Here is a 21,519-nt window from a genome sequence, read left to right as displayed (position 1 = left end):
CCTTGACAGGATTCAGGCAGTTCTGTATCCATGAGCCGATCAAATTCATATTGTCACCGATCCGTTATCAAAAATTTTGTACCGGTGTATCAGATATGAAGGTTGGGACCAAGGTGGTGTCATCAATTCAACTAGTCTAAGATGTTTCGTATGAGAAGAACATTAACTCGATAAAAAGGAATGCTATGAAAGCCCTTTTGAAAAAGTTAGTGGAGCATGAGACCGATATGAGGCCTGTGAAGTCGATTGTGGAGTCGCCACCTTTAGAAAATGTGGGTTGTGTATCGGACTTCAAGGGGAAAGAAGCAATGCAAAAGCAGTCGAAACGAGTAAATGCCGCGAGTAAGGTACATTACAAACACTCTGATAGTGTTTTAAATTCTGACTTGTTGGCTTGGCAAGGTCGTAAGGGCCTTTTCAAAGTTATTAAGCAAGGAGGCCGAGGGACTATGGGCGGTATGAAGCTAAGATGCAAGAATCAAATGGATTCCAATTGGAACAAGTCAAAATTAGGGCAAGTTAGAGCAGAGATTTCTTGCCAACGAGATGTACCAACGAGTGCAGCGGTTCAAGTTAAGAGGTGACGGAAGTCAAAGCAAAGGTTTCGAAGGAAGGGACAACCCGATCGCAAGACAAGTCGGGAAAAAGCTAGGGCAACGAGAGAGTTCCAAGGTGAATCAAGTCAGTGTCATTCATAAGTCGCAATGGGTGGGGGAGAATGTCAAGGGCCAAAGTGTAAAGCTTGTGACCATGGCAAAGGATGCGCCCCATGGAGGTCTATCGATTAGATGTGGATCATTTAGCCCACGGGAACTGACTCGATTCCAAGAACTGTTAGAGAAGCCTGTTAAATTGAAGTCTGGTTGGCCCGATAATGAAGATATGACAACATAGGCTATTTTTAGTAAATATGGGAATCATATAATGTAGATTTGATTTGAGATGATGTAATCTTGTAAATCCCTAAAATCAAGGGATAGACTAATCTTGTTCGTCAATGTAATTTGATCTTGACCGTCGATTTTGGAGTAGCTCAACTGTAAATAGAGAGCTTCCCCCTCATTTGTATCTCATCCATTGTAAGTTGAATTCTTAAGAGTAATAGAATTCTTTGAGCATTTACTCAAACACTTTGTGTGTGTTCTTTTTGTGACTTTCTGTTGTTCTTTTGTAGCTTCTTTTGGCACAATTGCTTCTGCTACACAAATTGGTGCCTTAGAGGAATTCTAAAGGAATCCTCACTTTTGGGAGTAAAGGCTGACTTAGGCGAGTTTGGAACGAATGGATCACCTATGGCCGCACAGACCGCGAGACAAAAGATCTAGCCCCGTGACACAAGAACATAGTTGGCAAGAAGTATTAGCGAGTAAAATATAAAGTGATCTTAATTTATTATCATTTTGTTGTTTCAAAGTTTAGTTGGTTGAGTTTTAATTCAGTTGGTATAATTGCTATTACAATATTTAGACGGATGTAGATTTGAGCGCGCTTAAATGCATTTTTTCTTCGATTTAAGGGTGAAGAAGAATTATGGGCAGAAGTAAGATAAAAAGTATTTGTAAAGCTTAACATTTGTTTTATTTTTTGGTAAAATTTCCTCTCCAATCCCTCTCAAATTTGATATTGAGTAAATTGGTCACTCTAGAAAAATTGAAGTAATTTAATCCCTATTAATTTCAAAAGTGAGCGACTAAGGATAATTAATTATGACGTTAATATTTTCTGTCAATTTGTGCGTAATTTTGATTGGTATGATAACAAATTTAGCCTTCAATACTTATATATTATGTGCAAATGTTGCAGGTTAAATTTGTTAAATTAGGACCAAATTTATAGAATGTGTAAATGTTGTGGGCTAAATTTGTTATTATGCCAATAAAAATATGTACAATTGACAAAAAAAACATTAATGTGATTAATTGTTTTTAGTTGCTCACTTTCAAAATTGATAGGGATTAAATTACTTTAATTTTTCTAGAAAAACTAATTTACTCAATATACGAGAGAGAGACTAGAAAAATATTTTTAGCAATGTATTAAATAATTTTTTCATCTGAATTATGGGTATGCGATAATCTAATTCTTTGTATATGGATTATATCGAGTTGAATATTTATATTTTGTTGTAAACTTTAATTTTATATTTGTAAGTTTACTTATTATTTATATTTAATATGAGTATTATTATTCAAATTACAATTATAATGGATATTAATTTGAAAAAAAAATAAATATCAAGATTAGAACCAGAATCTATTCAAAAAAGTAAAATGGATATTAATTAAAATATTTAAATCTAAAAATTATTTAAAACAACAATATTCGAATAAAAAATTCAACAATATTTAAATTCATACTCATAAATAGACCAAATCCAATTTTTTCGGAATCAGATTAAAATTGTTGGTTAAGTTAATTAAACCGAAAATTTATTAGTACAATAATTTAGAAAAAATCAGTTGAATGATGAATGGTATAAATCAATTGAGTTGAATGAAAAATTCGGTTGAATTGACCGCTCAACAAGCTGGCCTATAGAGAGGTGTAGGCGTGGCTAAAAAGTTTGAACCCACTAATCAGTGTAAATTTCAACACCCATCACTGTCAATTTCCGCTGCGGTCACACCGACCATCACCGGCACTGATTAGCTCAACCACTGTTGTAATGCCACGTTGTATTTAGTCCCCCACACAGCCGCCGCATATCACTGGTCGTCTACTAGTTATCGTTTTCAGCATCCGGCAATGTTCGGAAGAAGTTATGTAGCTTTTGTGGTTTGATCACTATACTGAATAAGCAACCACTATTGTCTCTAGTTTCTTGATTAATAAAGTACACATCAGCTTGTCAATTGTTTGGGATTGCTGTAGCAGGAGGTTAAATACGGGATCATAAGGGAGTTCGGGTCGTTGTTATGTGGTTTTAATGGAACTTTGAGGTGCTCTTAAGGAGCTCCAACTAGTATAAGTTTAGGCTTAGAGAGGGTGATATTCGAGAAAGATAGTACTGAAACTATCGAAGTGATACAAGTAAATGAAAATGAACAGTATTTTTCAGCTGTGAGGTGTACCGTCAAGGACCTTCTCTAACGTTTATGGATGGTCTGCCTTAGACATGTGTTCAAAGAAGAGAATAAAATTACAGATGAATTGATAAAATTGAGAAGATTGGTAAAATTGGCATTCACAAAATTTGTGAGAAATTATATTTACATGCAGCCACTAGAGAGAGTGCTTTAGATATTACACCATGATTAAGTTGAAGAAGATTTGCCTTTATCTGATTTATCTTTGTTTTATTACTTCTTTTGTAAAAAATAAAGTTCACATCAGCTGAATTAACACTCAAATCATTTAAAGCAAAGTAAAAAGGCTTAGATTCTATTAAATTTTCAACATACAGACACCAAGACGAAGCCAAAAACAGAAAGAAAAACAGGGATGATGACAACACTAGGGGCACTTTAAAAATTGAAGTGCCAAATACAAAGAAGCATGTCACATTTCCATTATGATTTACAAATTCAATGCTCTGAAAAATTCTCTTCACAGTCATAGATAAAACTTGATCCATTCTTCAATGGCAACCCCTTTGTTTTACATGGCTGAGCTGCTTCTGAAGGATCCAAGAGCTTTAGCAGCTCCTGCTCTGAGGATATACTGGTGATAAATTGCAGCAATGGCAGCTCCAATGAATGGTCCAACCCAGAATACCCACTGCAATACTCCAAACAGATATAAAAATATGTTTAATAGGAGCCGTATTAAACAAAGGAAAACAATAGAAAATCAATTGTATAAATGATGGTTCATACATGATCATCCCATGGCTTGTCCTGGTTGAACATAACAACAGCTCCGAAACTACGAGCAGGGTTGATTCCGGTTCCGGTGATCGGAATAGTTGCCAAATGAACCATAAACACAGCAAACCCAATGGGAAGTGGTGCCAACACCTTCAAAATGTAGAAAAAATTAGTCCCTAAAAACATACTTGTCAATGAACTTGTGTGTGGTGTTGGATTGAATTAAGAGACATACAGGAACATGAGAATCTCTTGCGTTTCTTTTGGGATCAGTTGCAGAGAATACAGTGTAAACAAGCACAAATGTGCCAATAATTTCAGCAGCCAAACCAGTGCCAGTGCTGTATCCATCAGCCAAGCTATTAGCTCCTCCACCATACTTGTTGTAATAACTCTTTTGGAATGCCTTGACTAACCCACACCCACAAATGGCTCCTAAACATTGAGCAGCCATATAAAGTATGGCTCGAACCAATGATACCTTACGAGCCAAGAAAAGCCCAAAGGTCACTGCTGGGTTGATATGTCCCCCTACACATCACCAAACAAACATGCTAAGAAAACACCCTTTTAAGTTTTAACCATATCGTTCAACAAGGAGTGTGTATAAGATATTATTACCTGAGATACCAGCAGTGCAGTAAACAAGGATGAAAATCATGCCACCAAAGGCCCAAGCAATACCAAGAATGCCAACACCATCACAATCTTGACCACCCTTATCTGGATCAACTTGGCTCTTGTATCCAATCACTGTTAACACAGTGATGTATAAAAACAAAAGGCTGGCAATGAACTCAGCTATTATAGCCCTATAAAAAGACCACTGAGTTAACTCTTAGGCATCTACAAATGGAGCTGGTGGAGGATCATGGTAGTCCTTGGGTTGGAACTCACCACCAACCTCAACATCCTTGGCCATTGATCAATAACTTGAACAAGAACAAGAGCCCCTTTTTTCTGTGCTCTCCTTTGTGAAAGAGATAGGTGAAGAATATTGTGGTTATGGGAAGTATTGAGAAATGGTGTGGGGGTATATATGGGGGTTTAAATGAGTGAGTGAGTGTCAAATACATAGCTTTGCCGCCCCATATGACAAAAAGGAAGAGAAAAGAGAAAAAAGTAGGGTTTGTTTCAATGTCTAGACCCCACCATGGATGGACTGTTTGTTCACGAACTTTGATTCCCTGGCTCTCCCTTAGATTTGGAAAGATGATAATAATGCCGTCCACATATTCTTGGCTTTGTTTCTGTAAAAGTGTCTCGAAAACTATTAAAAAAAAAACAAATAACATCAAATAATACATTAGTATTTTTATTAAAATTTTATTTGATTATTAAAAATTTATCTGTGTACACTAATATAAGGTACACATCGTGTATTATGTGAACCTGTTTGGTTATTCTATCTAAATAATTTTTTTTATAAAAATAATAACCTAGCTCTTTGATCTAACATGTAAGTACTAATTTATCCATTTTTTGTTGGAAAGCAAAATACAATTCGACTTTTAGTACAATAACTTTCATGATACTTTTATCTTTTGTTTCAAAATTTACCATGTATAAAATAATAATTATGTGTTCCGAATCTAGTTTTTATTTTTGATTTAACTTTTGTAGGTTTTGTTTAAATTTATATTTTAGATTTCAATATTTTTTTTTATTTTCAATTCCATCATATTTTATAATGATTAATTCTATTATTGGACGTTTATATTTTTGTAACTTGAAAAGAAAAGGAAATTTTCATTAATTATATATTTATACTTTTATGAGGAAGTTTGAATCATGATCAACTTTCCCATAATCTAATTGTTCAAGCAAATTAGATTAAAACATTTGCATGTGTATATATATATATAGATACTGGAAGCTATTTCATGTTTCAACTTATGATCTTTACTTAAAATTAAATAAAAATAAATGTTGTTGATAAGAAAAGTGGGGGAAATAAAAAAAAATTTAGGGTCGAAATTAAATTATAATTTTTATGATATTAAAAATATAATTTTATCATTTTAATAATCTATATTTTTATAATTTTTAAAGAATTAAATTAATTTTTTTAATTTTTGGGAGGCTGGGCTAGATCTGTCCATGGGCCGGGCGGCCCGGCCCGGCACGATGGCCCGCTCGAAATATGGGAGGGTTCGGGTAAAAATATAGGCCCGAAATATGGGCTTGGGCAAAAAAACGAGGCCCATTTAAAAAATGGGCCGGGCCTTGGGCACAACTTTTTTGGCCCGGGCCCGGCCCGAATATAATAAATATATATTTTTTATTTTTTATTTTAATTTTAAAATACTTTTAAAATATATTTTTTTTATTTTTTATTTTTAAAATAAATTTTTAATGCTTATTTAAAAATGGGCCGGGCCGGGCTTGGGCTTATGATATTTTCCCCGGGCCGGGCCTGAGCAAAATTTTAGGCCCATATTTTGGGCCGGGCCAAAAATTTTTCCGGGCCCGGCCCGAACCCGACCCGGCCCATGGACAGGTCTAAGCTGGGCCTAATGATCCCTACTTTCGCCTCTCTTGTCAATTTTACGAAACTCCACAAATTAAAGATAAATAAATTATTTTATTAAGGTACATTGTTATTGACAACAATTATAAACTTATGATTTAAGTTAAATTTTTTAAAGTCAAATAATTATTTAAAAGAGTTCTCCACATTCTTATCCTTTTTAATTTTATTCTAATAATAATTGAACCATGGATAATGTATTTAATTTCTCAATTAAAAGCATAATCATTTTATTTGGCCAGATAATCATTATTAAATATTGTTGTCCTTCTTTGCAATGATGATGGAAATCCACAAACTTCCCAAAAAGTCCAAATAAAAAATATGGAAAATTCGGGGTCGTTGGATTAGATGAAAAGTGAGAAAAAGAAGAAGAAGACAAAACTGTAAATCATAGCCGTAGCTGATAAGTGGCTAGTAATTCGCCACGTGTATTTTATCTGATGGGACCGCGTGCCAACCAATGGCTGTAAAAGGACAGCTAGGATCACATGAAATGGTGTATAGGGACTTTAAGGTGAACGTTAGGAGAGAAAATGCGTGACTATAAAGGTGAACTAGACCTGTCCATAGGCCGGGCCGGGTCCGGAAAATTTTTTTGGCCCATATCTTAGGCTCGGGCTCGGCTCGAAATATGGGCTTGAAATTTTTCTCCGGCCCGGCCCGGGAAAAATATCATAAGCCCTAGCCCGGCCCAGCCTGACCTATTTTTTAATAAAAATTAAAAAATTATTTTAAAAATACAAAAATAAAAATAAAAATATTTTAAAAGTATTTTAAAATTAAAAAATAAAAATAAAAAATATATATTTATTATATTCAGGCCGGGCCCGGGCCAAAAAAGTGGTGCCTGAGGCCCGGCCTGTTTTTTAAACGGGCCTCGTTTTTTTGCCCAAGCCCATATTTCGGGCCTATATTTTTACCCGAACCCTCCCATATTTCGGGGCAGGCCGTCGGACCGGGCTGGGCCGCCCGGCCCATGGACAGGTCTAAGGTGAACCGACTAATGGATATGTATACTCATAAAAATGAGTCAGATACTTATAATGTGGCTAAAATGCTTTAAAGTCACTAAATTATTATAAATTAATATTTTAGTCACTTAATTTCAAAAAGTTACAAAATCATCACTGAATTATTAAAATCGCTTATGTAGAGCATTCTTTGTTCGCACTATTTGTATCAATCAAAAGCACTTTGCGTTGTTTTTTTTATGAAATGGTTTTAAACACAATGAATCTGCAAATAAAAAATTAAACAATTTTTTTCTTCGTTCTCTAACATTGACTGTTAGATCAATATGGATCTTAGGTATATTCTTCTACACATTAATAGGTATTGATCTATCGTACTGATTGTCAATTTGTCGCTTGGAGCTCGTTAGCCAGATTTAAAAAAAATTTAACAACTCAATGAATTAAATAAAATTTTTTGAATAATTTAATGACTATTTTATAACTTATTTAAGTTAAGTGATCAAATCATAAACTTACTAATCATTTAATAACTTAGAATGTAATTTACTTTATTTTTTTAAATGGAGTTACAATTCAATAAAGGAAAGATGTAGGCTTCCTTTGGTTTGGCTGTAAAAGCCAGTGAGGTGCAGTTGGGGGGAGGAAATGGTACCAATCTCACTGTTATGCTGTTTGGTTCAGCAAATCAGTGCAGTGAGATTGCATCTCCACCACACTGCTCAGCTGAAAATTAACTGGAGATTTTAGCTGCAATTGAAATCAACTGAACTGTTGGTATTTTTAACCGACAAAAATACCCTGCTGCAACTAGAACCATGTCAATGGATAAGCTCTCAAAATGGAGATCAAAGAGACAAAAAAATATATATATACCCTCAAAAATGGTGACCCTTTCAACTCCACTCTCCCATAACTCTTTATGCTCTCCAGAATTATCAACAAAACGCCATGGTTGTCCTCTTCATCAACCCATGTACCTCTCAGAGTCACCTGTTCTTCTTCTGGTATGGCCCTTGCTTTTTTTTCTTTCTTTATTTCTTAAACTGCTTCCAAATTCTTTTTCCTTTTTCCTCTTTTTGAATGTTTGGAATATGGATTCAAGCTTGAAAGTAATTCCCATTATGTGGGTAAATCTCAATTGCCGTGATGTCTTCAGTTCAAGTCATGTTTTGGGGTTTATGTTGTTGAGTTATTGTCTGGAACTTTAATGGGGGAAGCCATGTTTAGCTTTGTGTTTTCTCTTTAATTACTACCGCTGATATGTTTTCTTCCATCGAAGCAGCTAGCAAACGTGTTCCCAAATCCGAGGAAAGCTCGTCTCCACTGAGGACTGTAGCTTGTGGCCTTCTTGCTGTATGCACCGTTGCCACTGCCTCGCCTGTAATTGCTGCCAATCAGGTTGAAAACCTTCACCACTCCTCTGGGTTAAGAATTGCCAGGAACACATAAATTGTTGCACGGTAGCTGTTTGTATCTTAGCCTGAAAGAAGAAATAATGGAATTCATACGTAAATTAGCCTAGTTAATTCAATCAAACTGTCTATCCAAGTTACCTTAGGTCATTTAGTAACTGGCTTGCTCGGGTAAGGATGACTATTGGGATTGGGGAATAAATGTTCCTATATCCATCTGACGATTCAAATTAACACTGTCAAAAGGCTACTAAAAATGTCTAATTACTAAAGCATTGTCATGCAGAGGCTTCCTCCGTTGTCAACGGAGCCGAATCGATGCGAGCGTGCATTCGTTGGTAACACCATATGTCAGGCAAATGGTGTGTACAATAAGCCGCTCGATCTACGCTTCTGCGATTACACTAACGAGAAATCGAACCTGAAGGGGAAATCTGTTGCGGCTGCACTTATGTCGGATGCTAAGTTTGATGGTGCAGACATGTCTGAAGCTGTGATGTCAAAGGCTTATGCTGTTGGAGCTAGCTTCAAAGGTAAATCTTCTTTATGTTTTGCATTTTCTACAATCATACATCTTTTCGTAACTCAGTGTTTTTGAGACAATTATAATTTTGTGCAAATTATCTATTTGATAAACTTGGCACAATTACTCGTATATATTTAGATACAGATATATGAGTATGATCCTCAAAATACATGAAAACATTTAGAAAAAATTAAGCATACACGTACCGAGTACATGTGTGTATTCAACACACATCCAAGTTGAGTATTGGAAATCATGGTGAATAAGTTTAGCATAAAAATGGGAAATGATCCAAAATATAATGAACACAGGTACAGACTTCTCGAATGCGGTTTTGGATTGAGTTAATTTCCGAAAAGCGAATCTGCAAGGAGCTATATTCAAGAACACAGTGTTATCTGGTTCAACATTCGACAATGCGCAGCTTGAAGATGCAGTTTTCGAAGATACCATCATCGGTTACATTGATCTTCAGAAGCTTTTTACCAACACAAGCATCCGTGCTGAAGGAAGAGTTGAGTTGGGTTGCCGATGACTGATTTATATACACATATATATTCTATGTTCTTACTTTCTTTTTCTTTTTTAATTTTCATGTTGAGATTAAAAATGGTACTGGAAAACAGTTATTTCTGGTTTTGCTGCGTCTTTTATTTACTTTGGGCCGCAAATGAAACAGATCAAAAATTTGTGGAAAAGAATTTGGGTCAATCAGCGCTCAGGCTGAGGTCTGATTTGAAAGTTTGCTTTATTATTTAAAGGCACAATGGCTATTTAAAAGAAAATTTCTATTTTTCTTTTTTACTCCCTTAAACTTGCATTATTTGGTAAAATCTCAAAATTGATAGAAAAATTTACTTTTGTTGATGGGGCATGTACGTGGATATAATACCAATAATTAATTAAAATTTTAAATTTAAAAATTTAAAACTATATTTAAAAAATAAATACATTATAAATTATAAAAAATATATTTAATTATATTGAATCAAAGTTTATGTATTAAATTGCACATTGGATCAAAATTCGTGTATAAATTTGAAATTTATACCTATATAAACTATAGCAAATATAGCAATTTATACTTGCATCTTAGGAAATTTTGAGAAAATGGATTAAAAGCCATCTAAAATAAACAAGTCGATTAAGACATTATTGGCGTTAACTGCATAGGCTCCTTTTGGATAGGCGGTGCGTTTATCTAATAAATAATCTAAATTAATTATATAATTCATTAAAATATTAGAAGATACATTTTAATATTCTATTAAATGAATTTATAAATTCACATATTTTAATAATTTTAAAAAATTATATTATATATCAGTTCTAATCTGATGTCCTTAATAGTCATTTTTTATTCTCATCTCACCGCTACAGCTGCGTTTGAATCCAAATACACACTCCATCATTGTTTTTAATCTCACCGCTACAGTATCCAATCTCACTGCTACAGTAACTAATCTCACCGCCACCACTTTTTTTAACCTCACCGGAGGTAAACACACCGCTCATCCAAACTCACCCTAAGTCGGTGTTTAATTTCAACACCCATCACTGTCATTTCCACGGCAGTTCCACCAAGCAGCACCCGCGGTGATTGGTTCAACTACTCTTGTCATGCCACGTTGTATTTAGTCCCCACACAGCTGCCACATATAATTGGTATTACATTCTAAGCAAAATTTACCTGGCGTATGATTTGCCACGTGTCAGACATACAATATTTTCAGGGAGAAACCGTATGATTATAGCTGTTGTTTGATTGGTCATTAAACTTTGGTCGGTTGTTTGCTTCTGATATTTTGTCATGTGCGCTCACTGTACAGGATAGTAACGGCTAGTAACATGGTATTATTTATTTATTTTCATTAATATATATTTTTAATAATTTTTTAAAAAAAGGCTTTTAACGAAGAGATTAAAAATGAAATTTTAATTAATGGTTAAAAAAAAAGAATAACAAATTATTATAACAAAGAACTGAAAAAAAAAAGAAAAGAAGAGAAAATGGTTGTTAGTCTTCTCTCCTTTTTTTTTTCCTTTATCCTACCACTCGTGTACTCATAAATCTTTCTATCTCTTAAATCGGATATTTACGTAAAGTTATAAGACCATATACAGAGGCTAACGCCTATCTAGTGTCGAAAGGTTAAGAAAGTTGGTGACCAGATGACAAGGGAGTCATCGACTAAAACCCCAATGAACGTCAATCGTAAATATAACAATGCAAAAGTAGTGAAATTTTTTATCGGATAAATTTTGATTCACACAAAAAACATAAAGATTTGGATCTTGTCTCAAAGAGAAGTTCGATGAAATAAATATCTCAAACTCATTAGTTTTTGTTAGATAACAATACTATGTTACGACTCAATTGACACTTATTTTTAAATTCATATTGGGATAAATAATCATTTCGCAATTAGTTTTAATTTTAAATATGGTAAAAATAGATGTTACAAAATTGATGGAACTCTTTTCCATGTGAAAATTTCATACAATGTTTCAAAAGAAAGAAGAAAACACAGTTAACCTCCAAGATTCAAGCATGGATGTTGATAAAAAGGCCTTTCAATCACAATCTTAAGCAAACTTTCTTTCGTGTCTTTTCTAATTGTGTCTCTTGCATTTCTAGATTAAAATTTTTTTTAAAAAAATTAAACTCGAGTTAAGTATTGAAAATAGAGCTTTGATCCCTTTAAATGGAAAAGTATATTTTTGTTTTTAAAATATATAAAATTATAAATTAATAATAATAAATTTATATTTTGACCCCCAAAATGATAAAATTTTAATTTAATCATTTAAAAAAATACATTTTAACTCTCATCAAAATATATAACTTAATTCCGCCCTAAAATCTTTTTCTAGCTTCACCTTCAAACAAAAGCAGTTTTTTTTCCTTTAAATATATTATATATTATTGTATATCTTTTAGGCATATATTTAGGAATATATTATATATCTTTCCTATTCTTACGTGACTACTGCTGTAGAAATATTATGTATACTCTTGAGGTCTATCAATAATATTGAAAGGGATTACCCTATTCTTGTCATGGTATCTGAGCTCGGTGTTTAACACAAAATTTTTTTCATCATTCTCAATGGTTGGCGATGTTTCTACTTCTCCACCACCACCTAAAATTGAACCTAACTCTCCTTTACTTCCTGATTTTACTGCTGAGCAATGGTAGTCTCTTCTGACGGTGTTTGGTAATACACAATCTACTATCAATCAGTTGAATGGTAAGTCCAAAAACAATTGGATTATTGATATGGGGTGTTTAAATCATGTTACAAGTGATCTTATGTGTTTGACGAATGTTAGAGAAGTTGTAGCATGTTCCATAGGACTCCCTGATGGCCAAACAATGGTAGCTACCCAAGAAGAAATGGTTAAATTGACAAGCAAAATTCACTTAAAACATGTTTTTTATGTTCCTAAACTAAACTGCAATTTAATTTTGATTTCACAGTTGAATGATGATGTGAACTATTTTGTCCAATTTTCTACTAGCATATGTGCTATTCGGGACCTTCATTTGAGGGAGCTAATTGGAGTGAGTGAGAGGCGAGATGAACTTTACTACTTCTGGCAAGCATCGACGGCTAAAGCAGTTTCGATTGAAGCTCCATCCCTTTGGAACTTTGGCATAGAAGATTAGGTCATCCTTCCGAGAAAGTAGTGAAGTTACTTTCTTATGGTAGTAACTCTAGATATCATTTGAGCAAAGCTTGCGAAATTTGTCATCGTGCTAAGCAAACTAGAAATAACTTTCCACTTTTATTATGAGAAATTTTTGAGTTAATTCATTGTGATTTATAGGGTTTTTATGATACTCCTTCATCTTGTGAATCCCTTCATTTTTTGACATTGGTTGATGATTTCTCCCATGCTGTTTGGGTATATCTATTGGTTAATAAGAAAGAGGTTTTCAAGATTTTCGTGTCATTTATTGCTATGATTAATCGTCAATTTTCTCAATAAAGGAAGTTTGTTAAAAGTGATAATGAGACAGAATTTAATTGTTTCCAGATTATTTTCTTATGTTGGTACTTCTCAACAAAATGGGAGAGTGGAGAGGAAACATCAACATATTTTAAATGTGGCTCGTGCTTTGCATTTTCAAAGAAATCTGCCTATATTTTTTAGGGGAGTGTGTTTCTGTGGCTTATCATCTTATCAATCATACTCATTCACCACTTTTGTGTCCCGTAATGTGAAACTTTTTTAGGATATTTTTCTGTATTTGGATGTGAATGTTGCGACCATTGAACCCGACCATGTTGCTCTGACATATGGGAGTGCAGACACAATTTTTGATACAAATTTTGGTGAGTCAAACGTGTCACAGCCCACGATAGTTCCTCTGCTTATCACTCTGCAGCTTGTGAGTTCACCACCTGTGGTGTCATCTTCTTCCATTAATGATACGATGGTACAAAGAGCTTTAGGTAATGGTGCACCTGAATTGAAATGAGGGCATAAGGAGACATTTCCCTCAGTGAAGCTTCGGGATTTTGTCACTCATACCGCTGTAAAGAAAAGTCTATCTCCTGTTTCACTTGTTTCAAAGCCTTCTTAGGTACTCCATTTCCTATAGCGCATTATGTTGATTGTAACAAATTTACTGTAAAACACCGATATTTTTTTACAGTTGTTATTGTAGGGGTCGAGCCATAGTATTTTTAAAAGGCTGTAAAGGATGCAGGATGGCGTGATGCTATGCAAAAAGAGATTTGTGCTGTGGAGGATAATGACACTTGGTCTATGGAGACACTTTTTCTCATAAAGAAAGCTCTAGGTAGTAAGTGGGTGTACAAGATTAAATATAACTCCGATTGAAGTATTGAGAGACTTAAAACTCGTCTTGTTGTTTTTGGTAATCACTAGGTAGAAGGTATTGACTATAACGAAACTTTTGCACTTACGACGAAAATGGTAACTGTTCATGCTTTATTAGCTATTGCAGCTTTGAAAAATTGAGAGTTACATCAGATAGATGAACATAATGCCTTTTTGCATAGTGATCTTGACGAAGAGGTTTATATGAAGCTTCCTCTAAGTTTTGCCTTTGATAATCCTGGAATGGTTTGCCGTTTGCACAAGTTTTTGTATGGGTTAAAGCAATCTCCTCGGTGTTGGTTTGCTAAGCTGGTTACTGCATTTAAAAGGTATGGATTTCTTCAATCATATTCTGGTTAACTTTTTACATACAGTAAGGGATATGTACACATTAATGTGCTAGTTATGTTGATGATTTTCTTATTACTGGGAACGAATTCGCTGCTTTGAAAACTTTTAAAGGGTATCTCAATTTTTGCTTTCATATGAAAGTTCTCGGTATTTTGATATATTTTTTGAGGATAGAGGTAGCTCATAGTTTATTGGGTATATTTCTTTTGTAAGATGGATCTTTTCAGAGCAAAGCCCACATGATTACCAATAGAGTAAAATCATAGGTTGACGCATGCTATAGGGGTAGTTTTGACTAATCCTAAGTCATACAAGCGGTTAATGGGTTATTTGATTTATTTGGCAGTGACCAGACATGATTTCGCATACTCAGTCCATATTTTATCTTAGTTTATTCATGAACCGAGGTTGGAGCATTGGGATGCAACTGTGCATGTTGTCCAGTACTTGAAAGGCTTTCTTGACCAAAGGATTTTATTGAGATCCGATAGTGATTTGTCCTTAAAGGGGTGGTGTGATTTTGATTGGGTTGTTATTTCGTTAACTCGACATCCGCTTACTATCTGACTTGTCTTTCTGTGACAATCTTCTATTTTTTGGAAAACTACGAAACAACATACTGTGTCTCGATCTTCCGCTGAGGTTGATTATAGGTCTATGACTTTCGTCACTTGTGAGCTCAAGTTGCTGTAGGCCTTGTTATTGAGCTTAGGTGTTTATCATCCTAAAACTATTCATTTATTTTGTGATAGCCAAATTGTGTTGCATATTGCACAGAATTTTGTATTTCACGAGAGTACTAAACATATTGAAGTGGATTGTCACTTTGTTAAAGATGCAATAGGATGGGTTAATATCACCTTCTTATGTACCGACCTCCGTTCAGTTGGTTGACATTTTTACAAAGGCTAAAGTGCGATTTGAATACCTTCTCAACAAGTTAGGCATTTATGATCTGCATGTTCCAACTTGAGAGGGTGTTAGGATATTATTATGAGATATTATTTTTTGGGAATATCTAAATATATTGTATATTATTGTATATATTTTAGGCATATATTTAGGTATATTTCCTATTCCTACGTGACTATGGTTGTATAAATATTATATATACTCTTGAGATCTATCAATAAGATTGAAAGGAATTACCCTATTCTTGTCAATAATTACATAATCCTTGTAAAGTCACACCTCTATATTCATATAAATACTTGAAAATTTAAAGAGTTCGACAACATAATCGGTCATAATTTTAGTACTTACAATGTAAAATAAAATATTTTTTTCCACTAAAAGAGAAGGCTGGAATTCATATATTGATGTCAATAACAGTAATTTACAAAAATTAATTACCCCATTGAAGGTTTTTTTTTTAATTAGATCCTTCCAAATTCCATCTATCCTTCTCTTCCAAAGCAATTACCTAGATATATCATATGTTTTAGAGTAACCAAGCTGTTCCATCTCCCAACTCAACTTTGAAGCAACTCTTTCATGGCAGGGTACGTATTCCTTTTACCGATAAGCAAACATGAAAAAAAAAACAATTATTTACGGGAACACTTTTATTATGGACCAATAATGTACAATTTCACATGACATACCATATATATATATGTGCAAGGGTAAAAGTATTATAGAGGTCTTGCTATAAGAATTATATTGCATTTACTCTCTTTATTCAAAAAACGAGTAAATTAATCTTATATGTTAGATCAAGAGGCAAGTTAGTCTTTTTTGTTAAAAATGCATCCATTTCTATTGTTAAAAACTAGGGTAATTAATAAAATAACCAGACAGTTACACGTGGCATGCTGCGTGTACTTCATGCCGACATACAAAAACTAATTTTAACCAGTAGAAATAGATGAAATTTTTAACAAAAAGAACTAATTTGCTCTTTTTTTAATAAAGAGAGGTAAAATACAATTTAACTCTTAGTACATGAACCTCCATAATACCTTTACCGTATGCAGGTTATTAATGAAGGAATAGCATCAGTGAAGAAGTTTCCTTTGATTTATACCTCCAATTTCTTTACTAGCTCCTTTGCTGTGGGTGCAGATACAATGATTTGGCGTGCACTTGGACTAATAAACCCTTCTTCCACAGCTTTATCCATAAAGGAAAGCAATGAGTTATAGTATCCATCAACATTCAACAAGCCAACCTGAAAAAGGAAGTAGAATATTATGCATTATTGATTATTTGTTTCGTATTATGTTGCTCCGGGGTATGGTATTGATGAGGGATGAAACTAGAAAATTGCTTTAGGGAGGGACCAGAGATAAATCATAAATTATAGGGAGCCAAACTACAATCTTACCATTAGTACCATTATACTAATATGTAATTTCATAAAAATTTAAAGGACTAAATGGTAAATCTATCATTTTTAGAGGGTCAAGGCTGCTAGCTTCTTCCTTGGTATTGATTTTCCAAGGACACATAATCATGTCTGTCACTCACACTCGAGTTACAAAAAGGAACATAAGTTAATCATGTATAAAAGGAAAAATGGCGAGGACATACTGATTTATCATGAATTCCGAGCTGAGCCCAAGTAATGACTTCAAGTAGTTCTTCAAGAGTTCCATAACCACCTGCATGTGTATTTTTAAGTTATAACGAATAAAGTGAATATATCATGTAAGTGGATTTTTTTTTGTTCACTGTAAAAGTATCAAAATCCACTCTATATTCTAATATAAGAACCTGTAAAGGTACTTTTACCTACACATTTCTATCTAAAAATAGAATCAAAGAGACTTGTCAATGCATTATTTGCATATCCTCACAATAAGGTTTCAATACATTTAGCTGAAAAAGAACTAAAAAAGAGAGAGTAGCCTTTTCAAAGTGGCAAAAAAGGATTCCCTATTAGACGCAGCAGCTAGTTGGCAAACAATCTTTTTAGTGAAAGTTTTAAGGATTTTGTACTTTAGGTCAGTCTTGATATGGTAGGTGGCACTGTGTAAAAACACCACCGACATTGGGGTCCTGGGGATACTTCAAATTAAACAAGGAAAGAGAGTTCCTCACAAGGTCTAATTTTCAGTGTAAACTGTAAAGATGCTGATAGGTCAATGAACTAGGGTCTAAAGGCTTGCTTTCTAATCATAGGCTTTAGGGTCTGTGCTCTCTAATCAAAACGCGTTTGATTGTAATGTGATAGGAAATACCAAAATAGTTACTGGTATAAAACTACAGTTAAAGTGAGGTTAAAGTAGAAAACATGAAATTAATGATTCTTTTTTCTTTGAAACAATCAATTAGTGCCTGTGGACAAAGGGTAAAGCCTTAAACTATTATAGGTACATGTATTAATACTGACTTACCTTATCCCCATAACATAGCACCTTTTTTAGAACTATCTTTTAATCTGAGATGAAACCATTAGTTAACATTAAATAAGCAAACTAAAGGTGAAGGACAGCTTTTTGCATTCAGGGTTCCATCTTTTCTAATATCAAATAAAGCAGAGGAAGGTAGCAAAGCACACTTGATGATAGCTATAAGTTTACTTGATTTGCTTTGTTATTTTGGTGTAAAAATAAGGGCTTGTATTGTACTAAACCTGGTAAGGCAATGAAAGCATCTGAATGCTTAGCCATCTCTGCCTTCCTTTGATGCATATCTGCAACAGCTTTCACTTCCCCTATTGTTTCACCAGTTAACTGCAAAATGGCACAGAAAAATATAATGAAAAGAGAAAGATCATCTTGAGTGTTGTGCAGTGAGGCAATGATGAGTGTTGCAGGTATAATGGACTTATTTTAAAGAACTTTTAACACTGAGAAATTTCCCTGACCAGTAAATATTTTTACCTACATAAATTTGCAAAAAAAGAGTAAAAAATCCAAATTTTAGAAAAGGCCAATCAAGAAAAAAACAAAAGAAACCCATTTTTGTGATCCCAAATATATATACATATATGAAAAAGGTAAAGAAAGTTGCAGTTGTCCCTGTGATTTTGTAGATAAAGATTACTTATTTTTTATATTTATGATATGCAAAAAGTTAATATTTTAAAGATTCGTAATTATTACTTCTAACAATATTATATTATTTTCAGAGTTTAAGAAAATTAATTCTAACACCATGAATGGTGAAAAGAAAGAGCAAAATGATGGTGATAATGAAACTTGTAGGTAGGTGAAGGTCCATTTGTTTATTTTTTAATCAATTTAAATTTAAAAAAAAAACCAAATTTCAGAAAAGGCCAGCAAAAAAAAAGGCACAAGAATAACCCATGTTTTGATCCCAAATATAATATTATAAGAGAAAATGGTAAAGTGGGAAGTTGCAATACTCCCAGAATATTGTGGATAAGGCTATATCAAATATTAAATAATTTTATTACCAGTAAAGAAAAACACTTTAGAAAAGTTTGGTTAATCTAAAATGGTATAAATGTGAAAAAATATGATTTAAAAAAGAAATAAAACACCATGAATGGTGAAAGGTAAGAGCAAAAAAGATAGTGATGCAGGTAAATGAAGGTCCATTTTTTTTTTCATACCTCTCGAGGCATGAGTGTCTTGGGAATAACACTGCAAATAGACAATAACTTGACAAAAATTCAGTTGTGTTGTAATAAGGAAAGACTATAACAACAACAACAAACAAAAGCCAGTTTCACTGAGAAATGAGGGTTCTTTTACCCAATGACATGGCGACCACCATTGTGAACAGCTTGTGAAACTAAACCCATCAATCCTATGCTACCTCCTCCATAGACCAAATCAATGTTCCTTGAGACCTGTAAAAGAACAAGACACTGGTTCAAAGATCAATGTATGTTAAAGAGGGAATGAGAAACTATGATTCAAAGTTTCAAGCATGTATATATATACATTAACATTGAAACTCATTTGAGTTCCACACACATTAAAAAATGATAAAAGACAAGCAAAAAAGCTAAAAGCTTGAGGGGGCTTTTTAAAAAATGCTAGATACCATATAAACAAATTCACAAACAGGTTTCAAACAGTAAAGAAATGGTATTATACAAGAAGATATACACAATACAAATAAACAATACAACCTTTATGGAAATAGAAGTTCATGGCTTTATGCAACTTTTAAAAGATTTCTTGCAGAACCCATGTCCTCCATTTTAAGTAAAAAAAGCAAAACCATAACCAAAACATGTCTCATTAGTGTAAAAGACCCCCCCCCCAAAAAAAAAAACAGAGAAAAAAGAAACAGCTTTATGGTAAATAAATACCAATTCCCTTCCAAGCTCAATAGCTGCATCTTGGTAACTTCTCTTTTTGCCTTGACTACTTCCACAAAACACACAAATCCTCTTAAATTTTGATTGCTTTGTTTCACTCTCCATCTCCATTTTTAACTCTCTTTTTTCCTTCTTTATATATATGCTTTTGGGTCTATCAAAAGCTTTAAAAGCTTGTATCTTTGCTTCCTAATCTATACACATATCAATATGAAAAAACTACAATGCAAAAGTACCAAAGCTTTAAAATTTCTTTTGTTTTGATTACTACTACCACTACTATATTGAGTAGTGCATTCTCTTCATGGTGGTATTATATAAAAACCTAGCCACACGTGAGTGCCTCATAGCACGCTTCTTCACACATATACACAACTAGTCTTCCCACGCGTGGGCCACTTGGTTTTTTGTGTGTGTTGTTTACGGTGAAATTATTGTGAAAATCCTTGTGCTAATAGTTAAATTATATTTTTCTCCCTCTATTTAAAAAAAATGGTGAATTAGTCATTGTACATTACATTAAAAAGTAAACTGGTTCCTATACGACAAAATAAGCACATAGTTACATATAGCGTGCCACGTGTACCTCAATCTGACATACATAGACCAATTTATTTTTTTATCTAATATATATATATAAGGATTAATTTACCCATTTTTTAAGTAAAATGAATAAAATACAATCTAACTCTTAATACAAACGGATGGAATAGATGAATATGATATACATCAAAGGAAGATTCATAAGCCTGTTTGTCTTCTATATGATCATGCTTTGTCACTCCAAGAAAAAGGCTAATTTTTTGTTCCTTTAATCTTAGTGAAATGGCCAAAATGATTTTCACTATGGATATTTATTTTGAGACACAAAAAAAATATATATATATAATTTTTCTGAGCTAAGTTATGGGTACAATTCAGAGGGTTAGATGGTGGTGATATATGGAGCAGTTGTTTAATTTTTATGATTGAATAAAAACATTAGTGGGATATGGCCTATGCATACCTTTGTACCCTCATTCACCCTCCATTGTTAGACAAACCTGTTGAATACAAAGGAAACATTGGGTTTTTATTTCATATACACTCCCCCACCAGGCATGCTGTCCCTCAAAACCTTTCTAAATCTCAAAATGTTGAATACCATACAATTATATCATACTAATATTTTAATATAAACATAATATATACACAAATGTTCCAAAACTCTATCTTATTAAAGTTATTAACCAGCAGGAGCTAAGCCAAAAACTTTTTTAGGAGGGTAGTAACTGAATTATAAAATTTTTAAGAGATCGAAATATAATTTTATCATGTATTAATTTATAATTTCATCAATTTTAATGGATAAAATATATTTTTTTATATTTTGAGGGTCAAAGTGTAATTTTACCGTGTTAACTTGCAAATTTATTATTTTTAAAGGAACTAAATTGAAAATTTTCATTTTTAGAGGGTTGCTTGCCCCCCCTGGGGTGTCTCCTCTGCTAATGAGTATATAACAACTTTGTTATACTCGGATAAAATGGATTAAAAGGTAGTAAAAGTATCATAGAGGCCCCTGTACTTGAAGTCAGATTGCATTTTGTCTCATTTACTCAAAAAATGTGCAAATTAGCCCTTATACATTAGATTAAAGAGTAAATTGGTTCTTTTTTTAAAAATTTCATCCAAAGCTACTATTCAAAAGTGGTCCTCGTACATCAGCATGAGATGTTTGTGGCACACCATACGTGATTGTTTGGTTATTTTGTCAGCCATAGCAATTTTTAACAATAAAAGTGGATAAAATTTTTAGTCGAAAGAACCACTTTGCTCTTTGATCT

At 33.4% G+C, this 21,519-nt stretch overlaps 1 protein-coding gene, 2 long non-coding RNA genes and 2 pseudogenes across 5 annotated transcripts; 1 reads left to right on the top strand and 4 right to left on the bottom strand.

The window, feature by feature from the left end:
* Positions 1 to 3,353: 3,353 nt before the first annotated feature.
* Positions 3,354 to 4,805, bottom strand: LOC107905297 (aquaporin PIP2-2-like; annotated as a pseudogene).
* Positions 4,806 to 7,893: 3,088 nt separating this feature from the next.
* Positions 7,894 to 9,894, top strand: LOC107905300 (thylakoid lumenal 17.4 kDa protein, chloroplastic-like; annotated as a pseudogene).
* LOC121214043 (uncharacterized) lies at positions 8,595 to 9,005 on the bottom strand. The gene is made up of 2 exons (XR_005909653.1): positions 8,867 to 9,005; positions 8,595 to 8,793 (listed from the first exon to the last, which is right to left on the bottom strand). It is a non-coding gene; the product is annotated as an uncharacterized lncRNA (long non-coding RNA).
* Positions 9,247 to 9,563, bottom strand: LOC121214044 (uncharacterized). Its single transcript, XR_005909654.1, has 2 exons — positions 9,458 to 9,563; positions 9,247 to 9,285 (listed from the first exon to the last, which is right to left on the bottom strand). It is a non-coding gene; the product is annotated as an uncharacterized lncRNA (long non-coding RNA).
* Positions 9,895 to 15,624: 5,730 nt separating the features above from the next.
* Positions 15,625 to 19,979, bottom strand: LOC107905301 (cytokinin riboside 5'-monophosphate phosphoribohydrolase LOG3). Of its 3 annotated transcripts, none has more exons than XM_041087670.1 (7): positions 19,414 to 19,631; positions 19,119 to 19,216; positions 18,977 to 19,007; positions 18,032 to 18,131; positions 16,987 to 17,057; positions 16,481 to 16,624; positions 15,625 to 15,966 (listed from the first exon to the last, which is right to left on the bottom strand). In XM_041087670.1, exons 1-7 carry the CDS (start codon positions 19,414 to 19,416, stop codon positions 15,874 to 15,876), a joined length of 540 nt encoding a protein of 179 aa, XP_040943604.1. In that variant the 5' UTR covers positions 19,417 to 19,631; the 3' UTR covers positions 15,625 to 15,873. The 3 variants fall into 3 exon arrangements, with proteins under 3 accessions (XP_040943604.1, XP_040943603.1, XP_016687417.1); XM_041087669.1 differs by lacking the exon at positions 19,414 to 19,631 and adding an exon at positions 19,311 to 19,353; XM_016831928.2 differs by lacking the exon at positions 19,414 to 19,631 and adding an exon at positions 19,685 to 19,979 and having other exon boundaries at positions 15,626 to 15,966.
* Positions 19,980 to 21,519: the final 1,540 nt, after the last annotated feature.

This window comes from Gossypium hirsutum, chromosome D01 (assembly GCF_007990345.1).
Source record: "Gossypium hirsutum isolate 1008001.06 chromosome D01, Gossypium_hirsutum_v2.1, whole genome shotgun sequence".
Classification (NCBI taxonomy): Eukaryota; Viridiplantae; Streptophyta; class Magnoliopsida; order Malvales; family Malvaceae; genus Gossypium; species Gossypium hirsutum.
The sequence above is the reverse complement of the archived record's forward strand: the minus strand, read 5'-3'. Positions and strand labels throughout refer to the sequence as shown.

What these genes read in the sequence shown, in the direction of transcription:
- LOC107905301 (XM_016831928.2), bottom strand. Translation starts at nt 19,804, where the DNA reads ATGGAGATGGAGAGTGAAACAAAGCAATCAAAATTTAAGAGGATTTGT. An exon ending in AGACACTCATGCCTCGAGAG is followed by an intron (nt 18,132 to 18,976) that starts GTATGAAAAAAA and finishes GCCATTTTGCAG; the next exon opens with TTAACTGGTGAAACAATAGG. An exon ending in TGCTTTCATTGCCTTACCAG is followed by an intron (nt 17,058 to 18,031) that starts GTTTAGTACAAT and finishes ATACACATGCAG; the next exon opens with GTGGTTATGGAACTCTTGAA.